This window comes from Opisthocomus hoazin, chromosome 2 (assembly GCF_030867145.1).
Source record: "Opisthocomus hoazin isolate bOpiHoa1 chromosome 2, bOpiHoa1.hap1, whole genome shotgun sequence".
NCBI lineage: Eukaryota > Metazoa > Chordata > Aves > Opisthocomiformes > Opisthocomidae > Opisthocomus > Opisthocomus hoazin.
In genome coordinates this window covers 5,842,591-5,868,216 of record NC_134415.1, presented here as the reverse complement: position 1 = coordinate 5,868,216, position 25,626 = coordinate 5,842,591, and the positions used below count along the sequence as shown (strand labels likewise).

Genomic DNA, 25,626 nt, shown 5'->3' with positions numbered 1-25,626 from the left:
TGTGACGAAGGAATAGCCACGCTCAGTCAGGATCTTCATCAGGTAGTCCGTGAGGTCCCGGCCGGCCAGATCCAAGCGCATGATGGCATGGGGCAGGGCGTACCCTTCATAGATGGGGACGTTGTGCGTCACGCCGTCGCCGGAGTCCAGCACGATACCTGGGGGAGGAAGAAGCGGGGACCTGAGCCACGGGCCAGAAATGGCTCCTTCCCTGGGGGAGAAGCTGAGGACTTGTTGGGGACCAGTCCTGGAGGTCCTCCGGGAAAGAGGGGCCAGCGGGACGCCAGCACTCACCAGTGGTACGGCCAGAGGCGTAGAGGGACAGCACAGCCTGGATGGCCACGTACATGGCGGGGACGTTGAAGGTCTCAAACATGATCTGGGTCATCTTCTCCCGGTTGGCTTTGGGGTTGAGGGGGGCCTCGGTGAGCAGGGTGGGGTGCTCCTCGGGGGCCACACGCAGCTCGTTGTAGAAGGTGTGGTGCCAGATCTTCTCCATGTCATCCCAGTTGGTGATGATGCCCGTGCTCAATGGGGTACTTCAGGGTCAGGATACCCCTCTTGCTCTGGGCTTCGTCTCCCACGTAGGAGTCCTTCTGGCCCATGCCCACCATGACGCCCTGCGGGGAAGGGAAGGGAGGGAAGCGGGGGGCTCGGCGGGGTGCTCGGGGTGGGGGATCTCGGGGTGGGCGTCTCGGAGCCGTACCTGGTGACGCGGGCGACCCACGATGGAGGGGAACACGGCTCGGGGGGCATCGTCCCCGGCGAAGCCGGCCTTCACCAGGCCGGAGCCGTTGTCGCAGACCAGCGCGGTGGTCTCGTCCTCGTCGCACATGGCGTCGGCTGTCTGGGGGGGGGCGGAGGGCGGCCGGGCTGAGCCTCACGGCCGGGCTGCGGGGAAGGGGCTGCGGGGCCGGGGTCGAGGGGGGGGGGGGCTTTACCTGGCTCGGGCCGCTGGCAGAGAGGCCTCCCGCTGCTCGCCGGGTGGGTCGTGGGCCGCGGCCGGGCGCCCCCGGGCCTTTTATTATCGCGGCCGGGGGCCGGCCCTCAGGAATGCGGCCCCGGCCGTCGCCATATTTGGGCGTCGGGCCCGGCGCGGCGCTGCCCAAAGAAGGCGCTGCTGGCCGCGGCCCAGGGGAGCCCGGCCCGGCCGTATAAGGAGCGGCTGCCGGGCCCCCCCCGCCTCCTCCCCGCCGAAATAATCCCCCGGCACGGCCGGGCCCGGTAAGGGCAAAGCGGGAGGGGGCCGGGGGAGGCCGGAGCGGGCCCGGGCGTGAGGGCGGGGCGGGCCGCGGCGCTGCCCGGGGGCTCGGCGGGCCGGGGGGTCGGGGCCGGGAGCGGAGTGAAACCCGGGGTGGGGACCATCCCGAGTGCTGTCCCCAGGGCTCAGTTCTGGGTCCGGTCTTGTTTAACGTCTTCATCAGTGATCTGGGTGAGGGGATCGAGTGCTCCCTCAGTGAGGTTGCAGATGACACCAAGCTGGGCAGGAGTGTCGATCTGCTCAAGGGTAGGAAGGCTCTGCAGAGGGATCTGGACAGGCTGGATCGATGGGCTGAGGTCAACTGTGTGAGGTTCAACAAGGCCAAGTGCTGGGTCCTGCCCTTGGGTCACACCAACCCCATGAAACGCTGCAGACCTGGGGAGCAGTGGCTGGAGAGCTGCTCGGTGGAGAAGGACCTTGGGGTGCTGGTCGACAGCCGGCTGAACATGAGCCAGCAGTGTGCCCAGGTGGCCAAGAAGGCCAAGGGCACCCTGGCTTGGATCAGGAATGGTGTGGCCAGCAGGAGCAGGGAGGGGATCGTGCCCCTGTGCTCGGCACTGGTGAGGCTGCACCTCGAGTGCTGTGTTCAGTTCTGGGCCCCTCACCACAAGAAGGACACTGAGGGGCTGGAGGGTGTCCAGAGAAGGGCAGCGAGGCTGGGGAGGGGTCTGGAGAACAAGTCTGCTGAGGAGTGGCTGAGGGAGCTGGGGCTGTTCAGTCTGGAGAAGAGGAGGCTGAGGGGAGACCTTATCGCTCTCTACAGCTCCCTGAAAGGAGGGTGTGGTGAGGTGGGGTTGGTCTCTTCTCCCAGGTAACCAGCGATAGGAGGAGAGGCAATGGCCTCAGGTTGTGCCAGGGGAGGTTTAGACTGGATATTAGGAAAAATGTCTTCACTGAAGGAGTGTCCAGGCGTTGGACCAGGCTGCCCAGGGCAGTGGTGGAGTCCCCATCCCTGGAGGGGCTCAAAACCCATGTAGATGTGGCACTTCGGGACATGGTTTACCAGGCATGGGGGTGTTGGGGTGACGGTTGGACCTGATGATCTTGGAGGTCTTTTCCAACCTTAGTGATTCTGTGATTCTATGAATGCAGCCCTCAGGGACGCAGGCAGGCACCGTGGCAGGGAAGGGGCGTTGGGGGAGCAGGTGAAGCCGCAAGGCAGAGCCGCGGGTCACGCATGGCACCGCTGTACCTGGCGATGCGGAGCAGCCTGTGTGAAACCCGCAGCTTTGCATGCATTTTTTTCCTCGCTGCGGTTTAAAAACGGGAAATAAATGTGTGGGATAACATCTTGTCAGACCAGCACCTGAAGAGGAGCCTGGCAAAGCGTTGATCCCGGTGACGGTCTGATCCCGGGAGCCTGACATGGCCATGATTGCTGGTGCCATCACCGAGTGCCCATTGCTGGCGTGGAGCTCGGCCAGGCACATGGCATCCTCCAGCCATCCCTGCAGCTCACCCTTCCCAAAAGGAGCACGGTCTCACTGTCAAGTCATCTCCGACGTGCCGAAGGTGCTGTGTGAGTGAGGAGGAATGGTTCATCTCCTTCAGCAATGGGCATTTCAGCAGAGATTCCGTGTGGGACACTTGGGAGATTCTATATAGGCATTCCGGTTACCGATGAGGCAGTAGCGCAAGCATCTTCGCAGCCCTGCCAGGGAGTCGATGCAGATCAACCTTCCAGACCTCCTCTGAAGGCACTACTGGCCAAGGGTAAATCTTTTTAAAATCTAGGGAGTCAGGAGAGGAGGAAGAAGAAACAGTAAGCCAGAAGCTCTGGCGCTGTGAGGAGTCTCCTGCAGGTGAAGGCACTTCTGCAGCCGGTTTCCTCCGCTGCAAGGCACAGCAGAAAGGACAACGGAGAAGCAGACAACTTTTCTTCTCCTCCGTCAAATTTCTTCACCCTCCAGCTTGGCCGTGTTCCTCTCTGCCTCTGGCTCCTCCCTCTTTCGTTCCGCTATAGATTTTAATTTCCTGTCCAGTCACTGTATTAAAGTACGCTGGGTATAAAATGTGCTTTTATACTGTTCAACTTCTCGTATTATTCTTCAGTTCTGTTGTTGACAACCGGCGGTACAAAAATCGGAAGCCTGAAAGCACTTAAGAGGCATCGCAGCCGTCAAATCTGTTTACAGAACTGCGCCGCTCCGTTATGGCTTCCATGATGAAGATTCTTAATCCTTCAGTGAAACCCGACGCAAGCGTAAACCCACTCTGTCCCTTCTGTTTCTTTTAATTTTCTCTCTACCCCCATCTAGTTTACAGCAAAATGCCCGATGGCAATATTAAATTCTTATATTTCCGCATAAAAGATCATTTCCTGCAGGTAGATCTGATATTTAACTGCACTCACTAAATGAATTTGGTTTTGGTTCCAAGTCAGAAAACATTTGAAGTCTCCAGAGCAGAGCTGGGCACAAAGACGATCGCCATCTGCAACGCCTGCCTGCTGAAACCAGTCGCAGGTGACAACAGGTAAGCTTTCCTGCTGCTCTGGTGACAGCAGAGGAGGGAAGCGTGGACATCCTGTACCGCGTGCTGCTGAGAAAACGACAACTGAAGAAGTGAGGTCTTCTTCCTTATTCAAAGGGAGCCATCCCTACTCCTGAAGCTGTTTTAACCAAAGCCCACATCTTTTTGTCCCAAGTTTGTTTCAGTTTTTGTTACACTTGGATGCTGCCTGGAGCTCAGGCGTGGCCTTCGGTACCCGGTGGTAAATGAAAGCATCCTCCCTGTGCAGTAATCTGAGACAGGAGCTGTGCACCAGCGCAGCTCACTGCCTAATGGAACAGAGGACGGAGAGGAAGAATAGCCCCAGATCCCAGCAGAATCGTGAACCAGCTCAACGTTCCTAGTACAGGACCATTAAACTTCAGTTTAGACATGGAAGTTATTTTAATGAGGTTTTATTTAAGTAAACTCGTTGCCCGTAGCCTTCTGTTTTGGCAATAGTCGGACGGAAAGCCGTTGTACAAATGCCAGACGCCTCCCAGCCCAGCAGAGAACAAAACGTCAGTTGCGAAGCCTGACCGCTTCCCGAGGACCTGGAGAATCCCTTCACTTCCGACCGCCGGAAGCCCATCCCGGCGGGGCAGCCAGGCGCTTTGGAACAGACGGACGGCGGAGGATGCGCAGAAACGCCTGGAGCAAGATTTCGGGGCTCAGCCTGCCACCCGCGACTGAATGCAGGCGGGCGGCAGTCGAGGAAGGGATGGGACATCCCCAACGTGTTTTACTGCAGGCAGTCGATTAAAGAGATTCCTCTTCAAGCGAAATTTAAGTCTTGTTAAAGCTGCTAGCACATATTTCGGCAGGGGGTGGCAAATATTTGTTAGATTATTCCCTTTCTCCCAAAATGTGAAGTTTATCAATGCTGTGGAACCGCCTTTAAAGTGATATTTAAGCAAGCACGGGGAATTCTTCTGAGGCTTTGATCGACCCGCTCCTTTGAAGCCACCGCGGCGAGTTACACCCGCGCTTCTTTTGGCCATGCAAGGCTGCAGAAGAGCAAAGTTCGCTTCTTAGAACAATCTTAGAAGATGACTGCTGGTGCATTTCTTTCCCATATTAGTTAGAACCTCTCTAGATAAATCTATTCTTCCAAACATGTTCAGACTCTCGGCCCCGCTTACTGTATTAGTCCAGGGAGGAGAGGAAGCCACGGAACAGGAGCTGTGCTTTTAAAACTAGAAACTGGATTCTCTTCAACCAGTTTAACTTCTGACCTTCTCAGCTGTTGGATCAAGTTGTTGCAGCAGGCGTCGAGCCAGACAAGTAAAACATAAGGGCATGCAAGGCGCTCTGCATTCACTCTCTGGCTGTTGAGCTGCTCGCAAAAGAAAGGTGCAACGTTGTCAGATTAAAGGAACTACTATTTAAAGATTAAAATCTGCTGCCACTGAGAATAATTAAAATTGAAAAGTGAAATGGATTTATTTTATTCCTATGTCAGAGAGAACTCCCTGGGGGAGTCAGGTAAAAAAAAAAAAAAAAAAGTTAGCAGCATCAAGCAGTAGCGAACACGTCGCTGAGTAAGGAAGATGGTGCTGGGCTCCCGCTTTCACAACTGCTTTCTAGGTTTCTCCCGAGCCTGGGTTCAAGCAGTTGCTGTGAAGGAGCGCACGGTGAGCTGTTAATCTCATTTTTCCATGTGTTCTAGGAATCTCGATATAACGTTAAGTGAAACTGAAACAGGTAAAATAGTAAAATGTTTTGAAAAGTTTAATCTTACAGATATAAACTGGAAGAAAGGTACATTTACTGGAGCAGAGGACTGTGCATGAGAACTCTGCTTTATTCCTTTCTGTCACAGGCAAGCTGAGTGATGAGTGACAAGCCAGTTACCCTTTTTGTGCCAGTAATCTTTAATGCAAAATTGAAATGACCTGGTTTCTACAGCAAAAAGCGTTGTACAAAGGAAGAGTAGTTCTCTTCTAGAATAATAATTTCTTTCTTAATTAAGCTACACAGTCACCCAGCGTTTATGTTTGCTCTGTGTTCTATGAACTGAAATCACAGCCCCAGTGAAGCGAGATGAAAAGTTTCCACCTTCCGCAGTGGGTCCCACATTTCACCCTGGGTGTCTGCGAGTCTCAGGCAGGACTCAGGCTAACGAAGGCATAAGTACACAGAAAATGAGAATTTTATGTTTTGTCTGCCTGAAAACGCAGCTCTGCCTCCCCTCACTAAAGCAAATTCAAGACCAAGTATAAAACTCATAGATTTTATTACAAAGTTTTAGCAAAAAAACAAACAGAACATCAAAAAAGTATACATGAATTTAACAGTTCCTTAGAAAAAACATTAAAAAAAAACCCAGTGGGAATCATGCTTGTCCCTGAACGTAGAGTTCGTAGTTTGCCTTTAACACGAATTCGAAGTAAGCACTATATTTCAGGTTGCCAAGTTCGTTCGCTTGCATCAAGTCCTTCACCTCCGGTAAATACTCACTTAACTGAACTCCTACAACACAAAACCTTTTATTACAACACTGATAAAAACACTTGGCATTAGCAGTTAAGATGATTTTTAAGTAAACACCTGTGCCTGCCTCAGAGTTAAATTACTCTTGTGGCATTGAGAAGATCTAATCCTGTTATACGTGTTAAGAAATACAATAAAGCTTAAGCAGCCTCTAAAACTGAGGTAAGAAAAAAAAAAAAAAAAGGTATTTGCTACCCAAACAGAGCTTCTCAGTGAATTACGATTACACCTAAAATTCTTAAACCTAAAATCCATGTCTTCATATAACACTTCACCAAAAGAGACAGAGAGAGACAGAGAGAGAGAGATCAGTCAGATAATAAATGCTTATATCATCAGTTACATTTCAATCTGGGGTGTGTGAACCTTAGAAAAAATCCTGACAGGATTGAACACACAAAGCTAGAACTGTTCTGAAGAACTATTTTTTTTTTTTTTTTTTTTTTTTTTTTGACATGGAGCTTTCTCTGTTCTGGAAGAAGTTCATATGCAGCAATATTTAAAACAGGCTTTGACTCTTAAATTGCTTCCCTCCTCTCCCAGCTGTAATTTCCATGGCCTTAACTTCCCATGGTCAGCTTTAACTGGTGAGGGGGAGTGGGGTTTTTTTGTTTGTTTGTTTTCTTTTGCTTTTGGGGAGGGAAAACAAAACCAAACACTTAAGCTAAAATAAATGACAGTCTTCTGAGTGCCAGACAAATAGTTTGTAATCCCTTATCTTACAGAAGATATGTATTTAACTCCAGAAGACATACTTTACAGTAAGAAACTGCTAAAAATCTGATAGCTGCCCTACTGAGCAAATAATTGGAGAGCACTAAGATTATAAGCAAGAAATCTGCTCATCTCTTACCCCCTCACCATTTTACAGAGACAGAATCGGCTTCGTACAACTGTAATTATCTAGTGGAATGCATATGGAAGCTTTTATTGCTCTGAGAATTTATTAATGCTACTTCTTATATATTAGTGTTCATCTTCAGCAGTTTTTGAAACAACAATTTGAAGAAGTTCAATTATCTTTAAGTAGACTTTACCTTCTTTCAATAGTTTTTGTAGTATTTTCACAAATATACTATCTTTAGATGCTTCAATTGGATCGTCTTTACCATCCGAACTGGACCACCTGCAAGTCAAAGAATAATTTGTGGAAAGAATTGCACAGATGAAATCAAGTGAAAACTAACAAGAAAAAATATGCAGGAAATTTGATAAATTATCAGAGGTGATCAATACACGTTCACACGTGTTAGGTACTTGGCTAAAGCTCAAAGCAAGACGTTTCTTTCCATCTTGTGTTAATTATTCTTTATTCCAAGAGTAAAACTGCAATAAAATTGCACTACTGTAACACAGTCTAGTTTGGAGGACAACAGAAATGCTTCCCGTCTTCTCAATTGTAAAATAAAACATTAGTTCTTTCATAAAATAAAAAATATTATCCATGAAGATAAGAATTACCTATTCACAGTAATTATATTTTACAATTGAGATGATGAAAGTATAGATTTATTTTCTGGTAGAATAAAGCAAGAGCAGCAATTTGCTAACATATTTGAAAAAAAACAAAATAAAGAAGCAAACACCGAGAAAAGGAAGGAGGAAGGGAAAAAACCCTGTAAAATCTAAGTTGCTGGCCTGTAACAGCGCACACAGACACAACCCAAACACAGTGCATCTCATTTGTGAATAAATGTGACTGTGAAGACTCACAAATGCAAGTCTCATCCACGACAGAAAAATTTGTTTGGGAGTTTCTTAAGAGAAATATTACTTTAAATGACAATTTTTCATCTTTGTAGAGCTTTATGTGCAGCAGTTTTAAGTCAACACCAACCTAACTGCTTTTGCTGTGGTTCTAACCGTTCAGCTGTTAAAATTTCCTATTCCATACGTTAAACCACCAGACAAAACCAGTTCTCATATCACTCCCTAAAGGAACACGACCCTCCTCGGGCCACTGGGACTTGCTTGCAACAGATCAAGCTTGCAATGATCAGCTGCAACAGATCATGCTTGTAATGGCCTCAAGTTGCATCAGGGGAGGTTCAGATTGGATACTTGGAAAAATTTCTTCACTCCAAGAGTGGTCAGGCATTGGACCAGGGTGCCCAGGGCAGTGGTGGAGTCCCCATCCCTGGAGGGGTTCAAACAACGTGTGGATGTGGCACTTCGGGACATGGTTTAGCAGGCGTGGGGGTGTTGGGGTGATGGTTGGACTTGGTGATCTTAGAGGTCTTTTCCAACCTTAGTGATTCAGTGATTCTGTGATTGTGTCATCTGGACGCAGCTCCCAGAAGCTGTTACTGACACATCCTCTGTACCTCACCGAAACCATGGTTTTACCCTGGATGTCACTTTAACTTCCAGACTTTCAGGGTTTCATCTTCAGTTCCACTGGGAAGAACGTGAGGCCGGGAAGTGGCAGGGGGATTCTGAGGAAACAAATCCCTCATAGGCACAGAGGAGGACAGCGAGGACCCTGCGAGGACGCAAGGAGCACACTCAGCCAGGCTCTCCGTACCACCACTTGTAGCTGCTAAACTAGAAAACAGACGCCGTCCTGAAAAGCAGGCACTGTAACATGTCAAACCTTACTTCTGCACAGCGACGAAAGTTAACACCACCTCTTTTGACACAGCGATCAACCTCTTCGCAAGCCTTTGTGAGCCTTGAAGGACTGGAAGCTCAGCTGGGACACGAAGTTTTCTAAACACTGTTCAAGTGCACAGTGATCCCAAATTGCATCTGGTTAGCTAGCAGAGCGGGCAAAAGCTTGTCAGCTTTGTATACGATTTGAATGGTTTAAATATCATGTCCAAAGCTCTGTTCGCCACCCAGGGTAGACAGGACATAAACCGATTATTGGACTGCTATTATGCAGGAGGTCTGGATTCTTCTGTCTTGAAAATAATAAGGAAGGGAAGAAAACACTTGGAATGGTGTGAACCTGTTTCTGCCTATTATGTGTATCGTATGTGACAATAACTCAGTCATGCAACGAGGAATTTATTTTCTACAGACCGCTGTCCTTTGGAATCTATCCCACGCAAAAGCGTGAATCCAAATGCTGCTTCATTCGATTTTAATCACAAATGGCACAGTGCATTTGGGATGCACTCTGATCTTTTCCTCCATAGGTCCTCTTGGAATGTGGATGGAGTTAGAGAAGCTGGATAACTTCTGAAAATTGGAAAGGGAGGAAATGCCATTTGAGTTATTTAACCTGGGAGAGAACAGTAGCACTCCTTGGTGAGAAGATTCTTCTGACCAACCGGATTCAGCCTGTATTTGGTGTTGAACACCTGTAAGAGTGGCTCTTTGCACCAGTATTGAAGGCTTCGATCTCCGACAGTCAAGAATGCAGCTTTAACTCAAAAAGGTCACAAACTTGTCAATGTGGTTCAACGGCCAGAAGTAAGGGCAATAAAAGTTTGTAGGAGCGACCTCTGCATGTGCCGCTCTTAAAAAGCTTCTATTTGAGATGCTTCAAAGGAACGAAAAGTTTCAGCAGAGGTAATTTCTCTTACCCCAACCAAGAGTTCAAGAATGAAAGCTGCATGGGTGCCTCTCTGTCTCAGGGGCTGCGAATGCACAGTAGGTTGCCAGTGAGCTAAGCGAACAAAGTACTACAGATTTTATTTTTTTACTGGGGTTTCACTTTACAAATAAAAAGACACATTCTGATCAGGTACTTCATACTTTACTAACCTTATACTATGAAATTCAATCTTTTCAGTGAGCTAGAGAATAGTATACTAAAACGTAATTCCGGAAAAGCTATGTCACAAATACTCCCAGTAATTTATATTCAAATTGGACTTACCCATCTCTTCGGAGAGCCTTACAGAGAATTTTAAGTTTAAGATCATTTACATCCACGTCCTCTTCCTTCAGCTCATGTAAGGAGAAAAGACAGGTAAGGTTTTTTTTTTAAGCAATAATCACTCTGTCACACAGATGATACCAATGAAATAGGTTCTTCAATTACCGACCACCGTTTTTAAACACGCGCTATTTTAACAGATGACCTGCTCAGACTGTTGAAACACCAAAGACTGTTGATTTCCATTTGAAAACATGGCTCAGACCTCCTACATCACCACATGACTGCTGAAGACTAACCACCTCCATTTGAAAAAGGCCCCATTTTAAATCACATGAACAAATACCAGTTTGTAAAACTGTATTCTAGGCAAGTTTTATTTTAAAATGTGCTAAATGGTGACTGAAGTCAAGGCTCTTTTTTCCAGCGTGGCCAAGCTAACTAGCATACATTAGTGTCCACATTAGGACGTATGTTTTATGACTGTATTAGTAAATTTCTTCAAAGATACACAGTTGTCTTGGAAAGGGTAGTCCCTCCATTGCACAGAAACTGAGATAAGTGGTGTCAGACCCCCTTTTAAAATATAACATCAGAAAAAAGACTATGTATTTTTTTTCCACCTCTCAATGTCCCAAAGCATCACATCTACTTTAAATTCACCTCAGAACAGGCAACAGAAACCATCAACACTTGAATTTAGAAGCCTGGAAGTAAGATGATGGGTAGGGATTTTACGCTACACTTCTGCAAGAAAAAAAGCAGGGAAAAACTAGGGAACAGCTAGTTTTTAGACTCTAGCCTAAACCAGCATCTCTAATTTGTGCTGAAGGGTTCTACTCAAGTTGTTATAGACTCAAATATCTGAGAAAAAATCATGCTGAAGTCTCATGGCTTTAGAGTGACATTTATTTTATTTAGATGTAAAAAATCAATATAATTGTCTCAGTGTTTGCTAATTGTGTTGACAAAATTTGAGAGGAAAGCTAATTTAAAAGAACGAACCACATGAGTTCACTCAAATTTATTTTATTGCAAAATATTACTATTTGGACTATTTATGTTGTAAAAATAAAGGGGGAAGTTAGAAAAAAAATACTGAATTTTCTTTTTAAACTAAAGAGAACTAACTCAGAGTAACAAGCTGCTCTAAGTAGCAATACTCTGTCCTCAGTACACAAAGTATAATATAGTATTAAACACAGGAGAAGTAAACATATTTATACATAAAGCAAAGAAACCCCTAGTAAATAACAGTAATGTTATTAATAAGAAAATTTGATAAAAGAAATGCAACTAGAAACAATTTAAATTTGAAAAACAATTTAACTATAAAGATATTTATGCCTATCAAACCAAAGTTCTTGAAGGCCAACAAAATGGCACAATGGTGTTTACAAAGCACTGCTACAGTGAGGATTTTAACTTGGAGCCCTACCCAGCCTAGCAGGAATTGGGATCATCAGAAAAGAGCTCTCATTTTCAACTGGTAAGGAATACTTTTGCTAAAACAATACAGCTGCAGCCTTTAAGCAAGGACTGTTGTTAGTTCAGGTTTGGTGCTCCTTAAAAGTTGATTTATTCATGCTCAGTGGAAAATTACTCCTGACAAGATACTTGATCACACAATGAGAGGCAGTGAGAAAGCAGATAGCAAATCTGTGCTTCAGTGCTATTTACATGTTAAAAAGCTGGTGACTATCCCACTTTATCTCATGACAATCAGAGAAACTGCCAATAGGGAAGACGCAAGAACTACACTACTGAAAACACATGATCTTCGTCCTGTTTGGAGAAAGCCTGGAGGGAAGCAAGGCTCTAAAGAAGAAACTACAGACTATAAATGGGAAGTGAAGATGAGGAGTGTCATTTTTCTTAAATGATCTAAACCACATTTGGCATTAAGTCTCCAATGACTTACAAGCAAACTGACAAAACACATCAGGGGTTATTTTTAATTACCGTACACCAAGCTAATATGTTAACTAACTACAGATGCACCACCCTAGCTTAAATAATAATAAATACAAAAATAAGTCTCTGGATTAGAAATCCTTCAAAAACTTGTCCGACCTCATCGATGTATTCCAGCAGATCAAGCGCTTTCTTGAAGTCATACTCATTGGCCCTTCTGTTCTCATCACATATGTACATCTATAATACGAGAGATGAACACAGAGAATTATTTTTAGCCTACAAACTAATGTAACTGATATCATGGGCAACTCATTGTGGGAAGACCACCATGTATTTTCCACTTACGTGACCTTCTCATGAAAATATGTCTTGATTCAACCGCAAGTATTTTTATAGTAAGGAATATACTTAAGGTTTTAGAGCAGCATTCCACCTACATGACAATGGTCTGTGGACAAATGATATTGGATATAAGGCTGCTAGGTTTCAAATTTAAATGCCATTTAAGGCTGTAACATTCCTGCACTATTGTAGCCGGAGCTCAGCTCCACAAATAAGCTCTCATCAGTAATTAAGCTCGAAGCAGTACTTAAGCACACGTACCGCCTTTCACCTCGTAAAAACAGACAAGTTTGCTATCAGTATTTCGTCCCCCCCAACCAAACAAAATTCTAAATTAGTACTTTAAAGGAAAATCAACGTGAATGCTCTTTTTATTTATCCTTTCTGAGTTTCATTCTCGCATTGCAAGTAGCAAGTACGAACGCTGGTTTGACAATAGAATTCAGAAGGAAAACTGTCATGGTGCCAGCGCTTGCCAAGTTGTGAGTGACACTTCCTACTCTTCCCGAACCCCACAGACAGCCTCACTTAAAGATACAGGTACTGACTGCAGAACCTGCTATTAGCGTTGTGCTAAGGAAGTGAGGAGAATGTAAACAAGCATGCTGTCAGCTTTTGATTTTCCAAAGGACTACAGACAAGTAAGAAGTTGCAAAATTGACACCCAGCCAGGACCTGATTTGTTTTACAATGTATTGTTGTTACTCGTTTAATATTTTTTGTGTGCATCACTGGATGGTAGAAATATGCTGCCAAGAAGGCAGAAACATTAAGGCTACTGGTTGCTGACTACCATCAGAAAGGGGTGTGGAGAAGGAGTCAGTGATCCCAGTAGTAGCAATCCCACTACTGGAGCAGTTCGTGGTTTTGTTCCTGTATGGGTTGGGTTTTTCTTTGTTTTTGAAAAAGAAAGGAAAAAAAAAGAAGCAGAAAGACTTCAGGTGCCTCTTTGAAACAGGTGACCAAAAGCCTCTTCCTGTTTCTAGCCCTCTCTTTTTCTAGACTGCACATGCTTCTCCACTCAGGTGGAATTCTTTGGTCCTTCTGCCTTCCAAGTTCTGCACTACTGAGAACGTAACAGAAGGTAAAAATTGTCTCATATCCAAAAACTGGCTTAGACCAGTAAATCAACTTATGGCACTGATGTGATTTGCCTTCTCTCCTAGCAGCACTCTAAAGCACACATTCAGCAAGAAGAAATTTGAATGAAAACCAGCATTCTGAAGTTTGGTGCTGGCAGAAACTAAGCAAAGATAAATCAATTGATGTCAGATCTTTAGGTGCTTAGCAAGTCATATTAAGGCACAGAGACAGCTGTGATCTTCTCATTTATTTTATCACACAGAGGTAGAAAACATACCGGAACTTTACCTGTGTAACGAAGAAAACATGAGATACTTACATCAATGAGCTGAGATGCAGACAACACTGGCATATCATTGAGGTTCAACTGCTTCTCTGCCAGTAACTGTTCAGGAAGGGTCTCCTGATGTAACAGAAAGCGTTCCTGTTCTGATATTTCTGGTAGTCATTTAAGGAAATTAATGTTTTGTGTTACTAAAATGTAATAATAAACTCTATGGCACAGTAATAACTGTCAAGTCACAATATTACTCAGGTCAACAAGTGTTTGTTACGAAGCATTCTATTTGGGCACTCATCTATGTTCCTGAAGCACAGAAATACTTCAACACTGTCAGTCAGCCTGGTGATGAGTTCTTACTTTCCACTCAGGTTCCCACTGTAACACAGATTGGTAACTCTTCTTTTTTTCTCAGAACCACAAAATGAATACACAGGACTGGGGGGAAGCTCCTGCACTATGCTGGAAAGTCACTTGGTGGCAATTTTTAGGAGCTGCCTTTTGGCCAAAGACCCGTGCCACGGACCTCCTCCGTCTCATTACTCTGCTTTGGATTGTTTTATTTGCCAGTATGATCTGCTTCAGGGCGAGAAGCTCATTAGGCTGAAACAATCAAGAGGGAATAACTTCAGCCACACTATGTGAACCCCACCCTTCCCACCCAGTTCCACTGCATGGTAGAAAGGGGAAAATAATTCTAAGCAGCTTTTTATCTGTTCAAACGGATAAGAAAAATATGGCAGAAATAATTACTCTTCCTTGATCAACAGGAAACACACACAAAGAGTGTAAGTTTTAAAAGCTATGTCATGTATCATACAGAAAAGTGTAGCAGAGTAACATCTAGACCAAATTCTGAGAGTCCATTAGTCTACTGAAATAAAGCTTTGATTTTCTCACTTTTCTACAGTTTTCCTATTTAAAGGTGAGATTCTTCACATCAGCATAGGTTTTTTTTCACAGCAGTGAGAAAAACAAGTTTAAACTTTAAGATTTCATTCAATGTTTTGTAATTTAAAAGGCAGATAATATAATCACAAGCTCTAAATAATTTGTAAATCTTACTTAGTCATCGTAATTACCCCCGGGCTTTTTCAACAGGATTTCTTTTAAGAATGGTACATAACACACATGGATAAATATGCAGGCAGACAGAAGCAAGCCTGAGTAGCAACCTTGAGTAGCATTTCACAGCTTCCCCCTGGTGGCCAGCATCCGCTTAACTATTGGTGCAGAACTGCCTTTTCACAAACCCACAGCACCTCGTGCTGCACAAATGGTATCAGGAACAGGGTATTTTCCAAAGTGACAGGACGTGGAAGCGTTGCATTTGGTAATGAAACAGAACAGGTACTCCTGCTTTTCCCATCAACACCATTGCAGTTAGCGTAAGGAAACACCGTCACTGTGACCTTTCTAGATACAGAGAGAGTAAGATGCCGAGAAGGCGCTTCCTGACCACAAATGTATATATTTGCAGGGACATATAATATATATATATTATATAATGTAATATAAATACAACATAGTTACTGGATTTCCTTGTACAGCCCAAGAGTGCTCTGGACTTGAGAAGAATGAGGAGCTGAGAGCCATTCAATAAACAGGCTTTAAGAAATTAAATTATTTTTACCTTGCATCTGAAATATAAAATGCAGCTTTACGAAAACACATTCAGTGTGAATGGCTTACAAGTTTCAGCCATGTCTAATGACTTCTCAAAATACCATGCGGCTTGTTATTTATGCCAATATTTTGTGTGTTACTAGAAAAAGTGAAAAGGTACAAATTGCTCATGCTCACAGTCCTAACTCACAGGTGAAGGTAAATGCTGAGGTTACTGACACACGCTGTCTTCGCTATCCTTCCTGCAATGAGCAAAATCATCAGCCCGTTTCTCCTTACCACATTAAGTTAGAGCCCTCAACCTAACAAATTAACAATCTGCAAAATTAACGTGATTCTAATTCAATAACCTTATTAGTCTATTTTTCACTTTGCTTTGTCTTGATTTCTTACCTTCTATTTTCTCTTGCAGTATGTCTTCTGAGAAGTCAGACGCCAGCGCAGCTAACTTGCTCAAGCCAAGAAGTGTTTTCTTCTTTGCAAAATATCGGGTCTCCATATTTGCTAAAGTCTGCAATGTTCTGTGAGCCTGAAATTAATAAAGATATTAGAAAGCAGTTTTATATGTTTAAATCTTTATCTGTTAACCTTCTGATGTTATCTGAACTGCAGTCTCACAGCTACTTATCGTTTGTAATACTATAACCCTTATTTTTAAAAGTCGTACAACTTGCACATTAAAACTCTGCATTACACTCTTCAGGAAGAGATATAGAGCTCTACTCCAACTATATATAAAAACAAATCTTCTCAGAACTAATATATATTAAAAAAATCTTCTCAGAACTAATCAAGAAAAACTATCTTATGATCCAAGGATAAAGTGCAATTTCACATATTATACCTCTGGGATCCTGTTCAAGGCTTCACCATAAAAGCCAGGCAAATATGCTTTGGCAGAGCAATTTCACATGCAGACTGATTTACTCGTTAATTCAGGAATTTGAAAAACAGAACTATATGTATAACTTCTGCGGTAACCATACATATAGTCAAGAATTTATTTGTCTAGCAGACAAAGGAACAAAAAGTTTCTGAGCACCTACTCCGAAAAAAACTATCCAGACGGAATCACTTGCGTATTTTAGAATGCTTGCCCCCTCTCCATAGTGCTTTGCTATAACAGAGAAAACCTCAGTCAACACAAATGGAATATTACAATCAATATTCTCAAAGTGGGGGTTTTTGTTTGTTTGGGTTTTGTTTGATTTTTTTTTTTTAAGGGGCATACAGGACTATCTAATTTGCAGTAGGATAAACGTTTCCATGCGTTGCACGCTTAATAAATGTGCACATGGACTGAAAGAAGCCATTTTTGTTAGAAATAGGTCATTTGCTAAAGTGAAATACATTCCTAAGTCTAGCAGAAGGAGGGAAAACCCAACCAGCAGGAAGCGGGGAAAGAGTAACTGGGCAAACTACAAGGCAACAAGGGATCAAGTTTAAAAACAATGTCACATTAATCTATCTACATGCACATTTGCTATTTAAAACAAAACAAAACCTTTTAAACTATGCATGTAAGTGATTAAGCAATCAATACGTGTTTTACTTTTGTGATACCTCCAAATTTCTTTGCTTTATATAGTTAGTCTTGAAATACAAGTGTCAGGTTTTCCTTTGCTGGATAATTTGATAATGCTATTGATATTCACTGTAAATCCCCAATTCCATCAAAGTAGTGATGACGTAGCCAGACAAAACTTCCTTGATAAAAAATCTTAGTCACGAACAGAGGATGAAAAGCAGCCCTGATTTCCATTACTTGGTGAAGTGACTTCTGTGATATACGAGATGGTGCCTGGAGGGAAGCTTTCGGTACTCCATTAACAAGCTGTGTCATCTCTCCCCTAACTCATCTAGATAAGCCATCTTTTGATGATGAAGAGTTATAACTAGATAATTTGCCTACTTGGATCCGTACTTGACTTGTTTAACACGTGATATTTCGGTTTGGTTGTATTTAAGAAACCCTACCTTCTGCAAATCCTGACTATTGATGTCATGCAACCAGCTCAGATGCTCATGAGCTTGCAAGAAACTGGCCAGCTGCCCGTGCTGAGCAATAGGCTGAGATAACAGCTTCCCTCGCTTCCCTTTTTCCAGATACCAGCGAAACAGGAAATCTGAAAAATTCTGAAGATAACAGGAATATGAACACATTTTCAGAGTTGCATTTGAATATCTTGTTTGTCTTCTAAGTCAAAACGCTTCACAAAATACAGTTGGTAAGAACATGGTAAAACAAGGCACACACACAAAAAAATAAAACTGTTGATTTAAAAACTTAAGAGCCCTGATAGAAACAGTGTTTAAAGAGTTCATGAGCTACTCTGCAACAGATGCCGATAAACACAGCATCCTTCAATGGAAGTGAAGGAAGTGCCAGGTGCAAATTCTTCATGTTAACCCACAAGCATGGAAACAGGTATCACATCCATCACAATTCTAGTTTTATTTTTCACCTGTTCCTTTGCCCCCCGCAGAACTCTGTGCTTACTATTTCCTTTCATATATGAGTTTACTTCTGCTGTCACTGTTTTTGAATCATTCCCTATTTCCAAATGAACCTACAACCGTACTTCTGTCATTGTTAAAAAATGATGTCTTTTTATAAAAAAAAAAAGGCTATTTTATCCTCAAAAACTTCAATAACTAATCAGGATTTATGTTTGAGATTTAATTTAGTCTTTTCAGACTAATTTTAGAATAATGCTAAATTTTAATTGCATTAACAGTTTAAAAAATAAAGTTTGACGAGGCCATCAGTCTGATATTCTATTTGTTAGACTTGATCTATTCATCTTTACATTTGCCATCGTAACTTCTTTTCAGAAAGTGTTACATTTTTCCTTTAAAATAAAGCATGCAAAGAGAAAAAAAAATAGATAATTTATCCCCTTGTCTGGCAGTGAGTATTTAACCCTCACTATTAAAAATGTCTACTGTAATTTCTGTCTGTTGCCGATACTTCTGAATTTTCTTATTAAAACAACCTTTCTGTACTCTATTAGGAAACCTGTAGACTGCAGGATTTCTCTTTCCATAGTTGCTGTGGAAAGCGAAACAAATTGATCTCACCAGCTCTCCAATTAGGAAACTTCTGTCCCAGTCCCCCTCAATTCAAGTAGTCTCTACTGCCCTTTCTTAAGCTTTCCCATTTTTCAGCATACTTCGAAATTTTAACACCAGATTTTAACAGACATTGGAAAAAATGTCCAACAAATACCTAGAAGCACAATAAAAAAAGACCACAGCAACACCCCTACCTTCCTACTCTTCTTAACTCCTTTTCTGTTTATACATTTAGCAACCACATCTTCTCTTTTGGAAATTATCCTTACGTTTATATTGCATTAGTTTAATCAAACAACAGTACACTGTCTACAGCACCCCACTGAACCAGTCAAAACATCAAAAGACATTCTGCACAGTGAATGTTGACTTCAGTTTTCCCATATGTATATGTAAATACATACACAATAAACAGAAAAGAAAGAACCCACCAAAAAGAATTTGTACCTTTTGCAATATTTCAGGTGCAAACTTATTATAAAACACTATCTAAAGGGAACAGAAAAAAAAGAGTTACCTGATCTGCAAACTGACTCATGTAACGTTGTAATCTGGCCTGGTTGTCTGTCTGCTCACACATTTGCACCAGGATATCAAAGTCACAGTACTTCTCTGCTAAAGCAGCTGCCATCTGATACTGTCCCAGGGAAACTAAGAACCCAGAAAAAGAAGTTATATCAAACACTTAGCAACCCAGAAAAAGAAATGACATCCAACAAGCTCATCTTTGACTGTTAGCGGATGACTGAGGGCAGAGACCAGAAAAATGAAAACAAGTTTGAAGTGTTCACACCAAGGAGATAGTTGCACACTCTCAGAGAAACATTCACCTACCCCACATATATCCTGTGCGCAAGCAAGTTCCCATACCTACCACCTCTGTCCCCCGATACAAGAGGGAAGAAGTCTGGAATACTAAATGGCCAGTGTACATCCCATTTTCTCTGAAAGTTAGCATCATCTATCTGTGCTGGGGGGGGGGAGGATTCAACCCATGCCTTAGTATCTGTAGTGACAGCCATTTAATTCACAAAGTGAAAAAGCAGCAGGCAAAGGCTTATATTAAAATACAGAACAAGCAAAGACAATGGGGTTTATTATCTAAAATCTTTCTTTCTGGTTCCATTCAATACGTAAGAGTTAGCAGAATACTCACATTTGTTTGCAAGGCAACATGAACTTTAGACTGAACATAATGATATAACGTGTATTTAGAAACTAACAGAGTCCATGAATGTCAGTAAAAGTGAGAATGACAGTTTAAGAGACTTTTCTTAAGAATGTTTAAGAATGTTAGGAGGCAGTTATTACTGGATCATTCTATTTATAGAATTCATATTTAGTCTAAAAAAATTAAACTTTATAAAGTTACTAAAACGTATTTACTCCAAGTTATTTCCACTTAAAAAGGGGGCTTTGCTGTCAACTATTCATTAAAGGCTTGACCACATCTGACACCTTAAACAACAGATTCAAAAAGCAACTTTTTCCTCATAAACACTAAACAAGCTTTCAGGTGTGTAAGTTTATGTCAACTTGCAACAATATAAACATTTAGAAATACACTTATAGGCTATCTTCAGCCAAGCGGCACAGGATAAATTCCTGCCAGAAAAATATCACAAGTTAGTAAAATAAAAAATATTAAAGCAGCAATGTGTCTTATGAGCGGTATGGATATGGATGCAGTCCTGGATGCAATCCTGTAATCTTTCTTTTGTAAATATCTCATTAAATCATAAAACCAGTAATTTATACTCTGAAGGCAAACATGTAGAACAAACAGAGTTCATACACATGTAGTCTATCAGCTTTGCATCATTTCCTCATCAAATGGAGCATTTAATCCTTGCATTGAGGAAAACAGACAGTACTTACGGAGAGGAGACAAGAGTTCGGATCTTTTCTGCACGTATTCCGTTTCCAGATTGCTGTATCGCTCCTGATCAGCGTGGCGGTCCACAGACTTCAACTGAGAAACGTAGCCATCCAGAAAATAATCCAGCAGTGCCACCAACTGCTCAGCCACAATGCTACGGAGGTTACTGTCCACCTGGGGATACACCGTCTTCAGAATGACTCCATGCTGACGTATTATTGCTGCACGAAGGCCACTGGATGCTTGGGAAAACAACACAGTAATCAGTGAGCAATAATTCTATCACCACAGGAATCTATGCTGAAGTATAACAAAAACATTACTATGAATAATTAAAAAAAAATCGAAAGAAAAAAGCGAATAAGCATTTTACTTTTAAAATCAAAGCAATACTATCCAAAAAAAACTCACAACACATACTCCCTTCTTCCTTTACATATTAAATTTGGCCAAAATGTAGTCAACAAAAAAAAAAGAACAGAAACAAATACATCCCCAAACTACACAGATCTGCACTGTCAGCCATCAATACCAGCTACTGTTCTGAAGAAAAGAATCACTTGCATGACCTCTAGGCAAAGCAGAGAATACAGACAAGGGAAAGGCAACTTCTGGTAACCCAATTTAAACATTGGGATGCAGTTATCAAAACATAACACACCAAAATAGCTTCCACGGGTCCTGCTTTTCAAGAGATTTGTACCCTGCGAGCACCAAAACAAGTGTGTTTTATGTGTAGAGGCCACAAGGAACCTTAAGCACTGATTGGAAAGTGCTTGCTTTTGCAAACGTTTGTTCTGATGGTTTTCAATGTTATTAAACCATCAAAATAAAACACACTTCAGGAAGTGAAGCATCATCAGTCCTTTTAAAACAGTTACAGATCACATTCTGTGATTCATTTTGATGTTATGTATCCCATTTAATGTTAAATGTTATGTATCCCATGTCCAACCAGAACCACTGTAGACACACACACACAAGCTTCATTTCCCAGACTTTGTTTTCGTAGTCACATTTGCAACGCTAGTTTTAAAGAATTATCATCAGTACTGGACAAAATAAGCATTCATTGATTCATTCCCCAAATTAAACCTTTAGCTTCTCCTATTCTTACTGAGAACCTTGTAGCAGCTTCTAACAGTAAGTTTAACATTCAGTTTGAAATTCATGTGTTCTGAAACTCATGGAAAGTACTTTTTGTTTAGGGTAGACAATTAGTAAACTAGTAATAATAATTTCTCACCTGTCCACGGAATATATTCAGGTTCTCTTTCTGGAAGCTCTCCTGTTTTATACAAAGATGCTCTAGATTGACGATACTGACAGGCAGCTTGTAGCATGTCCTGTTTAAAGGCAAGGAGGTAAGTACTTTGAAGTCTACTTGCATATACATAGACTGTAAAAGATGCTGTCTTTTATAATTACAAAATGTTCTTTTAATATCCCCCTTCTCCTTACACCACTTTCTCAGTTGTACAGCAGAGCACAGACTGAGCAAGAAACCTCAATGCTGAAGCACAAGCTCTTCACTCTCTGCTACATATTTGTGCTTTCACAACTTCCGACAATGCTGTAACTTCTCAAATTCTCTTTAGCAGTGGCTCAGGAGGAAAAAAAAATGTCCCTAATTCTGCATGAGACCACCTTTTCCTTCCTAGCGTATTTGGACATGTGAAAAGTGCATTCCCTTCTGTTCTCATGTCAGTAACTCAGATGTGCTGCACTCAACCTGCTGAGTGCTCTTCAATATTTGCCTTCCCCTCCCACAAACATTTTAGTTAATGCAGTTCTATACCTTAACGATGTTGTTCACATGGACAACTATCTGGGCCCACTCAATTGATTCCATGGGCATATCTTTCAGGATTTGTTCCTCCTCTTCTAGTAAGCATTCAAAGATGGAATCTATCTGTGACACCTTAAAGATAGAAAGAAAAATTGCACTGAACACAAACACATCCATTACCAGGTGACACCTGAAAGCCAAGTTATGAGAGTTGTACAGAAAAACAAACGAATATTAGTAGAAGCCACATCAATAGCCAAAAATATTAAAAGCTATCAACTACCTAGATGGATAATGAAATCACCAGCTTATATTTCATACAATACTTAGAATACAAGAATTGCCTTCCTTCTGGACTTCTATCCAGAAGAAAAAAAAAAAAAAAATTTCATTTTTGAAGGCAACTCCATAAACTTTCATGAAGTGTCTTCCTCCATCTTCTTCTGAAACATCTGACAGTAGAATTTTTGTTAAGATAAAGTATACTGGATAACATAACTGCTTTAAAATAGCAGATTATTATTTCTATTTTCTTTTCCATTTATTTTTCTCCATTAGCAACTACCATCCTCTACAGGAGAAAACTTTCTAAGAATAAATTTTTTGTGTATAGTTCTTCTGAAGAGGGAAGAAAGAAATAAAGACTGGGCGCTTGACTGGAACGTGGCATAAACTGAGAACTAGCTTACATCCACTAATGTTAGAGAGGACAAAAAATTATGAGAGACTGAATTCATACAATTTCATCCAGGATAGCTCATCCAGATAGGAAAGCTTCATACTCTTTAGTTCACCCCTGAAAAATCATAAATTATCATACATCATCTGATAGGCAAGAGAATTTCACTTGTCTTTTCCTTCGCTCATCCATGTTGGTTAGTTGGAAATCATAACAACTTCTGCTACATGAAGTTTGTCAGAATTCATGTTTCAGCGGCAGACAAAAAAAGTACATACACTACTGTGAGGAAAATACTACCACACCACCCCTATTTAATGGGAAGTTGTGTAAAGTTGTGTTGATTTTTTAAAGGGAAAAGTTTCAAAGTATACATCAAAGCATTGCAACTTTTACTACATGCGATACCATACAACGATTCAGAAAGAGCAGGTTTCTTACCTCTCGAAAGAACACATCTGCAGGGGTAAGACTCGGTGGAACATCACAATCCCGTTTGTTTAAAGCAATCAGTATAGCAGCATTCACTAGATCAGGCAGCCTGGAGTGGTGATTCTTGAGAACAATAGCTGCTGCTAGCTTCTCTGCGTGCTCACAGAGCAACAACCGAGTTGCCATCGGCATCCCTCGTACTGGAAAACTGCCCAGACGTTCAAATACACCAACCTTTTGTTAAAAAAACCAAAACACCACATGCACTTCAAGCAGCGTTCTAGAAGCGTTACTTTAAAACAAAATAATAGTCTGCTGTGTGTGCTGACACCGAAAGAACAGTAGAATTTCACCTGATGAAGAAACTCAATGAAGAAGGAATGTGCTTTTGTCTTATCCTCTAGCTGATGAAGAAGAATGAGAGACGTGTTGCTGAAACCAGCTGCTTCTAAAAAGAGAAAAATAATCTTAGATCAGAGCACTTGTTACCTTCACTTCTTGGTAACTTTTTTTTTTTTTTGCCTCTGAGGTAAGCATATCTCTATAAATTTCTATAGTGTTACTGCACTGGTACTTTTTATAATATATGCACGCACATTTATATATTGCTTACCATGCTATTTTTAACGTGGTTTTTGAACTCTATCATAGCTGAAGTAAAGCCTTTAGAAGAAATCAAGTATCCTTAGATCAGTACAACTACTCTGAAGCACTCAATTCATTATGTTGCTAAAAAAACAGCTCAACAGCATATTGAAGTTTTAGTAAGATTCAGATTAAAATTATCATCTTCATTGTGGACTAGCTATTGCTAAATATATTATGCCCTAGACCACAGCCACTACAAAATAAAGCATGAACAGGCTTTCAGACCTACTTCACTCTGCATCGCCTGCACAATAAACAGTAGCTCTTTTATAAACTGGCAACCTGTCACAAGTGGGGTCTAAGTGTGCTTTAAACCAGAAGACTACCAAGATACAAAAACTCAGAACTATCACTATGACCAAAATTAGCAAGACTATTTCCAAGAAGCTATCAATTTTCACTTCTTACTTTAGCCAGGAATAAATGCAGATAAGCTGCCAAATTAAAAATAAAGCTGATCTGAAAAATACTAAGGATCTCAAGCCTGACAATTTTTAACTGGCTGCCACGCAGAAACAGCAGCAGGAAGCATCATCCATCTGTAACTATTTACTATGTGAACCATTTACTATGTGAACTTCCAAACTAAGTCTCTGCTCAGTAACTGGCAACTGCTGCCTAGAGGCTCTGGGGACAGTTTCAAATGAACGCTGTTCATAACAGACAGGGAAGCACAAACAAAGAAGTTTCTTGCTGAAAATGCATCTGCTTTAATCCTTTATGTATAACAAATACTCCAAAATAAGCTCCTCTCACCTTCTTTTAGGCAGACATAAATACCAGTGCCCCAGAGAGACAGAAGCTCACTCTACCCAGGATCAAGGCCTACCAGGAGCTGTGCAGCCACGCTGACAAAGGGCTAAGTGTGAGCAAATAAACTATTTCTCTTCACATATCTATTTGTGGAAAGTAATTTAGAACTAGCCAAGGAATCATGGAAACACTAAAGCGACACTGCCTGTTCCTTCTCAGAAATACGTTCTCTTTGCTGTTTGTTTTCACTACATGAAGTCAAGAACTATACACCACAACAGACTGCAAGTTTATCTGGTAGTCTCATAAAACGCATCCTTTAGCCCTTCTGGAAATATATCTAGTGGTGGTGGAGGGCAAAGAACACCTATGCCTTCTTTGCAAAGCTTCAATTGTAATTTTACCTAGAGTAATAAAGACAGGTTTTCACATAAAAACCCCCAAAATATTCCAAGAAACACACATTATGTTTACCTTCAGGTACAGATTCAGCCCATCTTGGATCAGAGGCAGGGTAATCATCCATTAAGTCCACGCTGATCTGAGTCACTGCCCTATCCAGTTCAGCATCAGAATCCAGATCTGCATTACTTGGAAAGAGCTCTACTACCATGCTTTGTGCATTGACTATGTCTTTCCTGAAATAAAAGAAACACAAAGTATGTGAAATAAAAACAATAGATAGGATTACAGGAACAAGAACCACCTAATTAGTAGGATTTCCTGATATGCTTTTTGTGAAGTGCTTTAGATTATACACATCAGGCATTGCTTGGGCTCTCTTTAAACTAATTATGGATAAAAGGTATTCTGATTCTATGGCTAAAAGGTATTCCAGTTCTTTCAAAGCAATTAGTCTGCACACTTCGTAAAACAAAAAAGCACAAGCCAGGAAGTGTGTCTAGTCACTTTTTATTTTATTACCCCTATTATTATTTAAGAGAAAAACTTCACCATACAGAGCTAAGTCTGGATGTCTCTGGTAGCTAAGTCACTAAATTTCTGTAACTTGCTTTAAAATCCTCTGAAGAGTACAGTAATCATTCCCACAAG

At 41.8% G+C, this 25,626-nt stretch overlaps 2 protein-coding genes and 1 long non-coding RNA gene across 5 annotated transcripts in view; 1 reads left to right on the top strand and 2 right to left on the bottom strand.

Annotated features, from left to right (window-relative positions):
* ACTA1 (actin alpha 1, skeletal muscle) overlaps nt 1-1,051 on the bottom strand; it is a 1,362-nt gene extending 311 nt beyond the window's left edge. The window contains 5 exon segments of the mRNA XM_075444082.1: nt 7-158; nt 295-523; nt 525-620; nt 707-847; nt 942-1,051. Coding sequence (XP_075300197.1) covers nt 7-158; nt 295-523; nt 525-620; nt 707-835 — 606 coding nt within the window. The 5' untranslated portion in view covers nt 836-847; nt 942-1,051.
* Nucleotides 1,052-1,114: 63 nt separating this feature from the next.
* Nucleotides 1,115-4,541, top strand: LOC142359676 (uncharacterized). Its single transcript, XR_012762542.1, has 2 exons — nt 1,115-1,224; nt 2,560-4,541. It is a non-coding gene; the product is annotated as an uncharacterized LOC142359676 (long non-coding RNA).
* A 1,427-nt stretch (nt 4,542-5,968) lies between these two features.
* NUP133 (nucleoporin 133) overlaps nt 5,969-25,626 on the bottom strand; it is a 36,900-nt gene continuing 17,242 nt past the window's right edge. Inside the window, exons 13-26 of one of the 3 annotated variants that reach the window (XM_075412132.1) lie at nt 25,048-25,211; nt 23,526-23,620; nt 23,182-23,406; nt 22,071-22,193; nt 21,519-21,618; nt 20,272-20,514; nt 18,911-19,044; nt 17,296-17,454; nt 15,712-15,847; nt 13,732-13,850; nt 12,144-12,224; nt 10,071-10,141; nt 7,282-7,370; nt 5,969-6,223 (exon numbers count right to left, since the gene is read on the bottom strand). In XM_075412132.1, coding sequence (XP_075268247.1) covers nt 6,087-6,223; nt 7,282-7,370; nt 10,071-10,141; nt 12,144-12,224; nt 13,732-13,850; nt 15,712-15,847; nt 17,296-17,454; nt 18,911-19,044; nt 20,272-20,514; nt 21,519-21,618; nt 22,071-22,193; nt 23,182-23,406; nt 23,526-23,620; nt 25,048-25,211 — 1,876 coding nt within the window. In that variant the 3' untranslated portion in view covers nt 5,969-6,086. Of the gene's footprint in view, nt 6,224-7,281; nt 7,371-8,491; nt 8,727-10,070; nt 10,142-12,143; nt 12,225-13,731; nt 13,851-15,711; nt 15,848-17,295; nt 17,455-18,910; nt 19,045-20,271; nt 20,515-21,518; nt 21,619-22,070; nt 22,194-23,181; nt 23,407-23,525; nt 23,621-25,047; nt 25,212-25,626 lie in introns of those variants that run through there. The other 2 variants (XM_075412140.1, XR_012762531.1) reach the window with 2 other exon arrangements.